Genomic DNA, 13572 nt, shown 5'->3' with positions numbered 1-13572 from the left:
CTATGACCTGCGTGTTTGGGAGCTACTCTTCTCAGAGCTTTGCACCTGACGCCGTGAAGAAACAGGTGATGTGCTCTGACGCCTGGAGTGCTGGGCATAGGGAGCCGTCTAGTGTGAGGTAGGTCAGTCAGCTCCACTTGCTTAGCAAGTAATGATATGGAGGGAAGGGACACATCTCTCTGACGGGCAACAAATACAGCTGTGAATGTGGTAAAACAGGTGCACTGGTGTTTGTGTGACCAGTGCAAACCTGATTGCCAACAGGAGGTGTTCTTTGCGGATGACTTGCTGGCCCTGCCCAGTGGGACCAACTGTGTGCCGGGACAAAACATGCTGAGTCATGAGGAGTGGTTCAGAGTCCATTAGAGCCTATTTGAGTAGAAAGTTGATTGGGTGTTGTAGTCGTAGGCAACAACCAGGCAGAGCTCCTAACCAGCATCCCGGCTGATTACGTTGACCTTATCAGGAAGCTGTCAACTTAAATAGGGTAGTGCTGTCTTCCTATAGGGCCACTCTGTCTAGTTGAATAGGTTTCCTCTGATTGGTTGGACATCTACATGTATATTTGAATGTGTGTGATCATGCTTAAAGAGTCCATCGGAGGGCTTCTGCGTTGAAGAACTGTCGTTACAATATGTAACCATTTTTATTATACTGGTAACTGCAGAAAACAGTTCAAATCACTGTTAACTGTAGCGAACAGTATTTTATCCACATGCATAATGAAAAAAAACAACAACAACATTTTACTACTATTACCAAGCCATTGTAAAGGAACAATACTGATGTCTGTGCCAGCATGCTGATAAAACGCTGCTACTTTAAAAGTAATTACAGCATTACGACCCAGATATTAGAACACCGTGATGTCGGAAAGTTTATGACCTTGGAAACTCTGAGTCTGAGACGGGTCTGTGGAGTCCAGTGGTGTTCAGGTTGGAGTCAGAAGGGGCGGGGGAGGAGGTGGAAGAGGTTTCAGTCGGAAGAAGGATCAGTGCAGACTGTTGCCCTGTGATCGGTTGTCGCTGCTGCTGTTGTGGCTCTGTATGTCTTTGTACGAGCAATGCTGTAAGGCTGCCCTCCATGGGTGTATTTGCGTTGGCCAAGCTCGACAGAGAGTCTTTGGATTCCTGAATGGCCCTCTCCAGTTTGTGGTTGGGGTCCTAAGAAGAAGAATGGCACAACATACAAATTAGTTGCCTGCATTGGAGTTAAAGTAAAACTTTTTTTGTACTCATTAAATATTTTAGTTTCAACTTGGTAACCTATTTTTATTTATTTCTTAAAAAAAAAAAAAACGTTTGGATGTGAATTGTGATGTGAATTAAATTGTGAAAACACAGCAATTATTGTAAATAAGAGAAAAACTAAATACAAACCGCTGTATGAAAAATCATGTTCAACAGTACAAAATAGATATATGCTATGACAAAACATCTCACCATACAGGAAGGCTTACTACGTTTTTAGCTTATATTGACTCCTGTAAGAAACAATAAGGGTATGTTATCCAGACGATTGAGATGGTGAGACAGTGGCTCAGATTCATTCCTGTGATTGTCCATTTATTCTGGCAACTAACATATGAACGAAGCGATATGAAACAGTGGGAGCTAGTCAGCGTACAGAGGCTGCCTCAGTGTCTCCATCAACACCGCTGATGACTTGGGGAGAATGTGATTGGTGATTGTTAAAGCCAGCTGATGCACAACTTCTGTGTTCTTCAAGGGAAAAAAAATGCAATGCCTCATGTGCAGAAATAACTTGTTGTGTGTGTGTGTGTGGGAGAACTGTCTCTAACTCCAAAAACATCCTTACTTGAGTTCCTGTATGGCTGAAAAAATGGCTTGCAGTCAGAGCAACTGGTTGAACCTTCACAGCAGGTCTGTGATAGTCCGGACTGGCAGTCACAGTGCTGTAGGCTGGAGGGCCCAGCGTTGGCTGTCTTTGCAGCAGCTGCAGGATGGTCTGAATATCTGTCATCAGCTGAGACTCCAGCCTAAAGAAGAACAGAACAAAGAGTAAGAAAGATGGATGACCACAGACAAGAGACATAAATCTGATAAGTGCGATGCTGCAATGGTTCTACTCCACTGAGCACTAGATGGAGCTTATGCTCCACAGCGGACAAATGATGAGATGGCAAAGGCATCACAAAACATTCTGCCAGAATAGTAGACGAAAGACGGCGCTCATGCTAGGAGTGATAATGAGCTTTCCGTGGGAAGGCGTGAATTCAGCATTTACTGTGGAAATTACTGTATCACACTCATTTGTTCCATCTAATTATAAGGAGATTTCATCCAAGTTCTATATTTAGGCTGACAGGCAAAACTGGGTAATGCTGAATAACCTTTTAATTATCTATTTGCCTCCTCATAAACATAGTCATACGTGTTGTGTCTGGGGTTTACCCTGCTGCTCTATAGTAACGAGGCACAGCCACACAGTAGACACTTTTTATATAGATTGGTTGGAAGAGAATGCTACACCAAGGTTTTTTTCCCTGTCATATCCTTTCAGAGTAGGCAGAAAAACATAAAAAGACAAGAGTGCTATTGGATAAAAAGTCCATATAAATTGGATAGATTCTGGGCCCCTGGTGCCGTTGCTCGTTTTCTGTAATAATTCCAGCTAAAAATACCACCTGCTGTTCATTTGTGTGTATTTCTGGTGGCTTGCAGGCTGCAGGTGCGTGGCCAATGTGGGTCTCTGCTACAGAATATAATGAGTCAACTCTGGAAAAGGGGGCTTGCTTGCATATCTACCCTTTAAATTGCACTGAGTTTACCTAGAGGGTGGTTTTTGTCATATTCTACGAGTACTACAGTACTACACAGTCCATTCTACAGGATAATATGTTCCGGTTCTGCAGCGGAACATCATCCTGCTTCCAGTAGATCCAGCCGCCCACTCAGAGTCCGACAACAGCTTCTGCCAGCTAGCTGTCCTCCTCCAAACACTCGAGTATATTGGCAATTGAACTACACCGTGCCCGTGATCGCAGAGGAAGTGTGGCTTACTTTTAGCAGTGTGGGAGGTGACAACTTTGAAAAATAAAGCACTTCATAATCATTAAGTCTCAAAATGGCAGGATAATTAATAAGCATGCATAACGACAAATTTAATTGTGTTATGTGTTGAGAATGTGACCCATTAGGATTCCCGCCTCGCAGTGGTATACGTCCGCCAACCAGCCAAGATGCAATTTACATCCATGTCTTTCCAAAATGTCATCACTTCATCATTTTATCTTGTCAGATATTTCTGTGAAATTTCATAATTAGCATATGCATTCTTGAGTTATGTGAGGTCACATTGACCTTGGGGATGAACTGATTCCGATCAGCATATTCACAATTCTTGCTTTTATTTAATGGTAACTTTGAGAAATCACCAAAAATGTGTATAAATATTTACGGAACTGAACATAAACAGCAGTGTCAGACTGTTTGTAAAACCAAGAGCAAACTCAAAATGTGTCAACGCACAGAAGCGGTGCATTACTCAGGGTTTTATGGAGTCAACTGTGTCTCCTGGCTCTTCCTGTTGTTTGCAAGACATACAATACACAATACACATGTATTTACTTAAAAAAACACATGCAGTGGCCACTTCAGTAAAATCACTACTTAGGTTAACATTGTGTCAGTCACTATGTTTAATTTTTAACTAGTGGAATAACCTGCAATCGGTAGTCAGGTCATGGAAGAAGCAGAGACTTTACATGGAAAAAATCTGAAATAAAATATAATATATATATATATATATATATATATATATATATATATATAGTTAAGTTAAAGCTAAACTTACTAAATATCTTATATTCTTTAATTACACATTGTGCCTTTCTTTATCCGTTCTGATAACAATGATCCTGCATGTGTGACGTGAGGCTTGATGATATCTACCATTATTTCATACCGTTTCCAGGTACGTCTGGTGAACAGTGACACCGTGTCCAAACAGCAGGTGTAGCAAGCAATACGCGACTTAATTTGCTGTTATAGTAGTGAAACGGAGTGGAGGAGATGGAAAGGCAGACAGACAGAACATCTCAAGGTTTGGAGAGAGGGAGAGAATCTTGTGATTGCATTTTTTTTTAACAGCACCTAGGCGTGTCCTATTTGCTTTAGGCACTGTGGGTTTTTAATGCATTCTGTGACATTTTCCTCTCCCCCTGACGCACTGAAACAGGACCCTCTCTGTGTTTTGGGACCTCCTGATTTACAAATTAAGCACTGGATACGTGTAAAAGTACACAGTTAAAACACTTTCTGCTGCTGACACAAAGAAACCATTGACTCTTGAGGAAAGTTCAAACCAAAAAGCTCTTTTATGATGCACTGCTTTATAAACTGCTAGAGCTCACTAGCCATCTGCTGACTCTGAGAATGTGTACCTGTTCAAGTGGTCTTGAAGCTGACCCAAGCGCTGTTCCACTTCTCCATACGTGATCTCGCTGGCAGAATTATCATCCTCTCTCAGGTCTTGGATCTGTGCTGACTCATCCAGGTACTCCGTGGGCTTCTTACAGGCCCATTTATCACAGCGCAGATCTAGAGAGAGCAAAAGCAACACACACACACTTTAGAGCCTCACATGTGGGTCAGAACAACGTCATCGCTAAACAAACTCCCCCCCACAAAAATAGAATGTAATTAATCTCTACAGGAGAGCTACGTGTAGGCTCTTGTAATCTATCAAGCCCTTGTACTGAGAGAATTACTGCAATGTTTTCCAGTGGCAAACTAACCCTGTTATCTCTGCTGGGCACCCGCTCGTATTCAGCTCGCTGTCAGCTGATATGTGTTCAGTCTCTTTTGTGATTTTAAACACTGTGTTTACACTATCCGTGCAGGTGGTTTTGCCCTACCATAATGAGCCGTATAGACACGAGGGCCCTTGCCGGATGTTGGTGTGCCTTTACCATGGATGGCACTCACTTTTGCCCTCATGTGGCCTTATGTCCTGTATTCTTCTCGCAGTAGAGATTAATAATAGCTTTAGTCTGTCACGCTTCACATTCACAACTGTCTGTCATTCACAATTATCTTGTCAGTCTTGTCAGTAGGATGTGCTTCACCCATCCAAAAGCCTGCAATTTCTATATCAGCTTAGTCAGTCGGTGCACCACATATAGATCTCTGAGCCAGACTGCTCAGAGAAAAGAAAGAAAACTATACATTAGCCATCTGTACTTTCTGTTTCATTAGAAACAGGTTGCAGATAGATATCAAGCATACTGGTTTAGTAAGTTTTTTTCATTATTGCAAATGTTTGTTCTTAACGTTTGGACCCCCAAAGCCCCCACAACAAAGACCCTTGTAATGTGAGAGATGTATCACATCTTTCCGACATGTATGTCTGCGTTCTGTCTCTCAGTGTTTTGGTTTAAGATAAGCCATTATAGGTATATCATTCACACCAGCCTTGGAAGATCACCACCTCTACGCATTTGCTCCATCCATTTAATGGGAGTTTCTTTCGCAGCAACAAGGACATGATCCCACACTGGCTTCCCATGTGTAACAATCATCCTGATTCTCAAGTAAATAATCACTATTTTGTTCGGAAACTGCACCATAAACTTAAGCTATATTTGTAAACCCATCTTAAGTCGCAATGAACCCCATCAATCCCATACACGAGGACAATCAGATATAAACAAAACAAATAGTCTACAAACAGTTTCCCAAAAACCTTTGTATTATTTTGATAACAGCATCAGCAGCTTCACCAAACACCAATGCACTTCAACCAAAACACTGCTTTCATACACCATAGGATTTATACATTTCCCCCTTCGCCAAGTCTCAGCAACCGAAAACACCAAAAGTCCAAAAACATAAAAAAAAGTATTCCACCAAAAGCATGCAAAGAAAAAAAGTCCTTAGCAATGCATTGCACAAAAAAGGAAAAAATGGAAAGATCTCACCGGCAAGGCAGATTCAAGCAAATAATACTCCACAAGGGTATTTCTTCATTAAGTTTTTCTCCCAGGTTGACTCTTAACGAGTGCCTTGATAGCGTGGCCTTCTAGTGGATTTTAGTGGGGCTTTAAGATTACAGGATAATAATTCTCAAACACACCACACATCTTTTTGTTTTTCCATCCACACCAAACATTTCTCCAACTTCCTGGTTCCTGCCCGTAGCTCCTCCCCTTCCCCTCTGAGGTCACTAGGTCTAAAAAAATCCCTGTCACCTTGTTGTCCTGTCATATATGGCAGAATCACAGTAGCCTGCATTACATGGCTTTTTGACCTCGGCAAAACACACAAAAAAACAAATAAGTAACCCGAAGCACCATTCACCTTGCAAGGGTTTAAAACATTTGGTTAATCGGGCACTTTCAGTTACGTATCTCTGGTCCACTTTAGATAACCCTCGTAACCCCATGTGGCTATGTCACATCATCCTTTGCCCTCCAGGAATCTTCCTTACGTTCTCGTCAAAACTGTAAAGATTACGTTCACATAATACTCGCTTGTAAAACAAAAATCTATTACCTTCAAAAGATGGTCTTCTCTCCACGTTGTCCCTGACAACAAGATTTGAGTCCAGGATTGGGACACTTGGTGGAGAGGGACAGAGGGCCTCTGAACTCCTCTTTAGGCACGAATTGGACTCCTTCTCCCTCCCCAAGTCTTTAACCACTTCCTTGTTTTCTCCTGTAGAACGGCAAGCAACAGTGCAGTAACACTGTGGTGAATTCCATGTGGAATAGATCCTGCGTGCTCCAATCAGTGGAAAATAACAAAGCGCACATTTGCAAGCACAAGAGGCAGCAGTGGACATTCCACTTACCTTTAGATACATCAGGTGTGAAGGATATCCTTCTTTTACTGCTCCTACTGGCCTCACCATCAGAGTCACCGCCTTGGGAGCACGAGGGCTGCAACAACGCGAGCATTAGAATCTGTTTATACTATTGCAATGACAATAGCTGAACATCCATCTCCCATAGCAACTGCGCAGTACCATGTACCTTTGGAGATTGGTCTCGGAGGTTGAAGGTGAGCTCCAGGTTGTTGAAGAAGGAGTCGGCAAACTCTGGGTACATGTCTATCACCTCCAGCAGATCTTCTCTCTGAATGGTGCTCAGGTCACAGTAACTCAGAGCTCGTACGTCAGCATTGGACTTCCCGGGCTTGGCAAATAGATGGATCATTTCTCCAAAGATGTCATTTTTCCCTGGTATCAACACACACAGAGACAATAAATCTTCTCGAAAGGTTCATTGGGAAAGTGAAAAATGTATCGACGCCACGTAGAGAATAACTGCCTCCTTTTCTTTAGGGACTTGTCTCGTTATTCCCCAGAGTCTCACTAAAGAGCACAGGCGTGTTTGTTTTTGTGGATAATAAAAATCAAACAGTCTTCCCTCTCTGTATAGACGTTCTCCCAAGGCTTGTGCATCACTTGTCTTTCCATCTTTGATCCATTATTTATGCTGAGAAGTAACCGCAAACTCAAAGCAACTTTGATGAGGAGGAAAAGGAGGCTTTGATTGTGACTGGCACACTTGCGTACTTCAAACGGGGGAAAAAATGATGCTGATATTAATCACATAATGAAGCCAATTCTTCAGCAAACTTCTCAGGGTTTTCTCTGCTGAGATAAAAGGTTTATTTTACAAAAAGGATTAGAGGTCTGGTAGGAAAGCCATAATGAAAAGTAAATTTGTCGATCCCTGGGTTCACCAAATGCCAACATTGTAAGCAGGGGTTCAGCACGAAGAGAGATGATATGTTGGCTGCCAGTGTGCCTTTCACAGCATGCACTTGACACCTTTCTGCCACAGAGGATAGCCTCACACAGTGCAGTATCTCTACCACACATGCAGATTTAGTTCGTCATTAGCCCGGCGTGGCAGTGAGAGAGAATAATTCCTCACCTGCGAAACAATGCTCGTAGCCTTGTTGGCCTGGGCATCGTTACAAGAGGAGAACGCGTCAGCGCTATCGGCAGACCACAACCTTGTTAGGGGGCTGAGACAGATTGTTTCTTTTTTTTTTTTTACAGACTAATTAGAGCAAAAAATTATGCTGATGGCACATTGCGTTTGTATCAAATACAAATGTGCTCACCTATGAGATCAGTGACTTTGCCATTGTGTTCGTTAATAATGGAATTTGTGTGATGCAGCAGTTTTATGCTAAGCTTAAACCCCATTCTGTCAGGTGCAGCTTTGGAGAGCATTCGTCTCATGAATAATGGCATGTTTAATCCAAGCTTGGCCCGTAGCACCTGGTTGTGGTTCACCCATGAAAATAATGAGATAAATACTCATTATTCTAATAAGAGTATTCAGTATCATTATATTTCTCAGGCAAACAGTATTTCATATTTACAGCTGGCAATTGTTTTAGACAGTTTAGACTGCCCTTTATAATAATCCCTATTTTGCAGCTTTAACTCATTTCCCCGTGCTGTCAGAAGTGACAGCTTTTTCACCGTGTTCTTTGAAATTGCCAACAACCTTTCATGGAGCCACTTAATAGAAATGTCAAAGTCTCAAACCTGTCACATGAACAGTCTTATTGCCCAGAGGACAGAAATGGGGGACGGCAGACACACTTTGCCATTCTTGTCAAAATGTGTGAACACAATATGGGTTAGCTGCTACCATGACCTGAAAATGATTAATGTTTGAAGGGCTCGCATTATAACCGTTAATTCTTTGGTGTGCACACAAGTAATGCTGAGCCTCCTTATAAGTAGAACTGTGTTAAAATAGTGTAAAATCCATCAGGAAACACCACCATCTATCATTTCCTGAGCTTATCGTCACATATTTGAAAATATCAAGCATCCTGGGCTCAATCAATAATTCAAATATTTCAATCAATAAGAAAAAAAATACATAATATCCTTCACAAAAAGCCAAAGGTAGAGTTCTACATGTGTATTAAAAGGCGTGTTTCCAGCAATCTTCCAGCAAAAACACACAAAAACATATCTTTCAAGATCAGAATTGATCAAAAGCCACAGAAAAAGGTATTTGTTTGTGTCTTTGTCTCAACAGGTGTGATGCTGACATTCAACACACAATCACCTGGCAGATCCTTAATACAACAGGGAGGTGACTTTTTCAGTTATTCACCTCACTCTGTGACAGGTGGGCAATTTGAGAACAACAGAGACTGCCAACTGCCTTCATGATACTGATGATGGACACTGGCAAAAGGTCGAACAAAAAACAATCTCTCTTGGATGGAAGGAGATAAATAAATGCACATACACCAAAAACTGCTTGCATAGGACATAACGCTCTTATTAATTTAGTGTTGCTTTTTATCTCATATTTCACATAATCAACAAGGGATTGTGTTTACCGAGGATGGCTACCACGATGTCATCTTTCAGGATCTCAATAGAGCCGCGGGACAGAAAGTACAGAGCGGTGAGCACATCACCACTGTGTACCAGAGTGTCTCCAGGAGGGGCATGAGTGGTTTTGAAGTGCATGGCCAAGGCCCTCAGGCAGCCTTTGGAGGCTCCTTCGAACGCTTTGCAATCGTCAAGAAGACTCCTGTTGAGGTGAAGGCAGATATCTGCCTGCAGGCACTCAGGAAAACCTTTTAACACCTGTGATGCAGAGAATATCTGTGAGTAAAATGCACAAAATATTCTCAACAGAGCTCGTTTTCTGCCAGCGCAAAGCTGTGAGCAGCTAATTTGTTGAGATGAATTTACTTTTTACTTTTTTAAGAGACGTTTTAATAAAGCTTGACCTTCACACAGAGATAAGGAAAAGGGATTAAAAAAAAAAACAGGTAATGTGGGTCAAAGGCCTATTAAACAGGGTCAAACAGTGAATTCAAAGGAAAACCTCAATATTAATAGGACACGATGGTGTTTCTTAATCAAGACACGTTCATACAAATTATATTAACATGTAACAACTGCAGATTTTGTGGCTTTTTCATAACAAATGTGTGTAAAAATAATCCACATAACCAGCTCAGTTTTGGCTTTGACTCTGTTTTCTTGATCTGGTAACACATAATATTGGAGGGAGGCAAAACCACATTGTGTAATAAATGCAAGCTACAAAGAAGCTTCCGTTTCTATACCCTTAGTCCATTGATTTGAAGGAGCCATGGAGACTTTTGATGTATGCATCCACTTTAAAGGGAATAATTGACTGCATACATTTTACCATAATTTGTTTAAGTAGAAAAACAGAGTAACCACATTTAATAAGCACAGATTATTATTATTATTATTATTAGCATTATTATACACAAATGCTTTTCCCACTCCTTTATTATGCGTTATATGATGAAGGAGGTGCCAATTTAGGCAAAGCTTTAATTAGAAAGTACGCACTAAATTGTGGGTTGTTTTAAATACCTTAAATTTCTTGAATTGATAGAAAAACGAGAGGGAGTTTCTACTAAAATCCATAAAATTACCTGGGTATGAAAACCGTGCATGTTGCAATCTTTTACACAATGCCAAACTTTGACGTTGACAATATATCTACTTGAACAAAAAAAGTAATAAATAAGCAGAACATAAAGACAAACTAATTTTTGGTGAGGAATATAGTTTGGTGCCTGCGAAAGCATGTTACTGATAAAATTATTGCAAATAAAATTTCAGATGGATTTGAAAATGAGACAACATGCCACTTTCAGTGCATGCTGCTACATTCACATAATGAGATGAATTCACACAAATCATGCATACTGTAAGTAAGGGGCATTTCTAATATTGACACAGCACCACGAACATGACAAGAAAAAAAAAACATGTACCTCCTGCTCTTACCAATGTAGAGATGTTAATCCAGCCGAACAGCAGGGTTAGAGAGAGAGAAAGTTCTTTTGAGAATCTTGCATATAGATATAATTCTACAATCATTCAATGATTTTATGTTGTTATTCGTTGTGGTGATCCGGTGTATTTACCGTGTTCATATCAATGCCGTTGGTGTAGGCCCAGGAGTGTTGGAAGTACTCCTCCAGCCTCTGCCTCAGTGGGTTGGGGATCTGGTGAAAGCGAATGAACTCCCTGACCCGTAACATTTGAGCGTGATATCTGGCCGTACCCGAGTACAACCTCTGGATGATGGCCGAGACGTTTCCAAAAATACTGGCATACATGAGGGCTGAAACACAAACGATCATCAATAAAAGAGGTGAGTTACATTCTACAGACTGCTTTGCATGTTTATTATTAACTTTGCCCACAGAGAAAGACAGTTAACCCCTACAATCTGTCATCCAATCCAGCCAAATAGAGTCAAATTTTATTTATCTAGCATTACTTATCACTAATTTGCCTCAGGGGATTTAACAATCTGTCCATGGACCCTCGAGTCGGATAAAGAACCCCCCCTAAAAAACAAAACCCTTCAATGGGGAAACATGGATGAAATCTCAAACAACAGAGAGATCTCTCTCCCAGCATGGACAGACTGGGAAAAAAAATGCTTTAATCCGCTTGTGAAATGAAAGCAGAATAAAGTTAGAGAAAAGAAAATGGACCAAAACATACTCACAGCCAATCAACATGACACAGATGGAAAAGATCTTCTCCGAGTTTGTGTTGGGGGAAACGTTTCCAAAGCCCACGCTGGTCAGACTGCTGAATGTGAAGTAAAGTGCCGTGACATACTTGTCCTTGATGGAGGGGCCAGAGTTGGGGTCGCTGTAGTTGTATCGCTTCCCTATGGACACGCCCAGATTGTCCAGCCAGCCAATCTTGTGCTCCAAGTAGGGCTTCTCCACGTTGCCAATGGCGTACCATATACAGGCTAGCCAGTGGGCGATGAGTGCAAAGATGCACATGAGCAGCATGAGGACTGCAGCACCATACTCAGAGTAGCGGTCCAGCTTCCTGGCTACTCGCACCAATCGCAGGAGCCGAGCTGTTTTCAACAGGCCAATCAGAGTGGTGGTCTAGACAAAAAGTACAGAAGGGCAGTTTGTTAGTCATAGCAGAAGAAGTTTAAAACTTAAAAGACTCCGCTGTGGAAACTCCCCACAGAGCTTTGGTCAAAGGTAAATGAGCACATCCAGCAGCCCGCAGATAAATCCTCATTTATTCAACACCGAACGGGCAGAAACACTCAATCGGTGGCTCCCTTGGAGTTTGTTGCTGCTTCTGTGTCATCAAGAAAGGTTTAAGCAGCGCTAACCACGACTCCCATTGGCACGGCCATTTATCTACCTGACAATTACTGAATGAACTTCAGTGAAGGAAGTTAATGTCTGCAACCTCCTTCCTAACCCCTCAGTTACGATCGTCTTAAATCATGAATTCCGTAAAACCAATGGAAAAAAACAACAAACAGAATTAAGTTCCAACACGCACTCAAAATCAAGACCTTTTAGTTGCTTTACAACTTGCTTTTTGAGTGCGTATTGGGAACTCTAGCCCTAAATTTGAATTTAAAGGCCCACACTGATTCATTTGAGGTATAACATAACTGCAGAGTTTGATGAAAATTGGTATTTTGTTCTCAACTGATCATAACAGGCCTGTTTTACTGTAGGGTTATTAAATATCGCTCATCTAACAACACTAGAAGAAAGATAATTAAAAAACCTAAATATAAAATATTCCAAACAATATATTAAATGTGGCCTTTCAAATCCCATATAGGCACACTGCAGTCTCCAAACCAATTAAAGTTGAATTAGGTCTTAAATGTACCTGAACAAGCAATTTCATATTCTAACACAGCTGTACAGCAGAACTCCCCCCCTCCCCTCTCTGTCTCTCTGTTCCTCCCTAATGGGAACAACATTTAGGTGCGTCAAGTAGGGACAAAGCACTCAACTTCTTTTTCCACTGCTTTCACGGTGAAACAGCTTGATATTAATCTTTTGTTATTCCATTTCTATCATAGTTATTATTCGTGACAAAACACTGCATGGTGCCACTTTTGCATAATGCCTCTCACAGTATGATCAATCTTCTGGAAAGACCACTGTTTTGAAAGCAATGAGACATTGATTGAAATCTATTGCAAATATATTCTCTGCGCCAATCAAAACGTTTACTTAAGCGCTTGTAGGTTAAAACCGTCTTGTTAAGCTGCTAAATTAAATGAGCCTTGTAAAACCATCTGCCACCCTTTCAGCTGCATCTTGTTTTCTGAATGAGAATGCGGTGCGGGACGTTGCATGTTCACTCTTTTCAAATCTTTAAACACCGAGCTGGTAAGCTATGAATGAAAAGCATGTATCATGCATGTTAAAACAGTGTATGACACGCTATTTATTATAGCATCATCATAGGTTGCATGAGAGGCAGAAGATAATACATTGGGTTTTTGTTACATCGTCTTGTGAGAGAGAAACAAATGTCCATTTTCTTTTTGGTTTGCTGTCATTCACTGAACTGACTCAGCACCCTCCGCCATGGCGGAAAAGATGATTATGGTTTATAATCAGGAGCTTTTCTGGTGTAATGGAGTGCCTACAAAGCACGGTAAAGCACTGAAGTGGATCCAGAGCCTGAGGGGACATATCCTACCAACAAACAAGCCAGCAGGCCTGGCAGCCAGCCTACCAATGGCCATCTCACATCTGCATGTAAGCTGTGCAC

The 13572-nt window shown here is 41.4% G+C and overlaps 1 protein-coding gene across 1 annotated transcript in view; it reads right to left on the bottom strand.

Moving 5' to 3' along the window:
- Window positions 1-612: 612 nt before the first annotated feature.
- kcnh7 (potassium voltage-gated channel subfamily H member 7) overlaps window positions 613-13572 on the bottom strand; it is a 35956-nt gene continuing 22996 nt past the window's right edge. The window contains exons 7-15 of the mRNA XM_084022384.1: window positions 11519-11918; window positions 10926-11125; window positions 9345-9597; window positions 6995-7200; window positions 6814-6901; window positions 6516-6677; window positions 4406-4562; window positions 1819-1999; window positions 613-1163 (exon numbers count right to left, since the gene is read on the bottom strand). Of these exons, the coding sequence (XP_083878510.1) occupies window positions 879-1163; window positions 1819-1999; window positions 4406-4562; window positions 6516-6677; window positions 6814-6901; window positions 6995-7200; window positions 9345-9597; window positions 10926-11125; window positions 11519-11918 (1932 nt within the window). The 3' untranslated portion in view covers window positions 613-878. The remainder of the gene's footprint in view (window positions 1164-1818; window positions 2000-4405; window positions 4563-6515; window positions 6678-6813; window positions 6902-6994; window positions 7201-9344; window positions 9598-10925; window positions 11126-11518; window positions 11919-13572) is intronic.

This window comes from Eutrigla gurnardus (assembly GCF_963514095.1).
Source record: "Eutrigla gurnardus genome assembly, chromosome: 12".
Lineage (NCBI taxonomy): Eukaryota > Metazoa > Chordata > Actinopteri > Perciformes > Triglidae > Eutrigla > Eutrigla gurnardus.
This window is presented reverse-complemented; position numbering and strand designations above follow the sequence as displayed.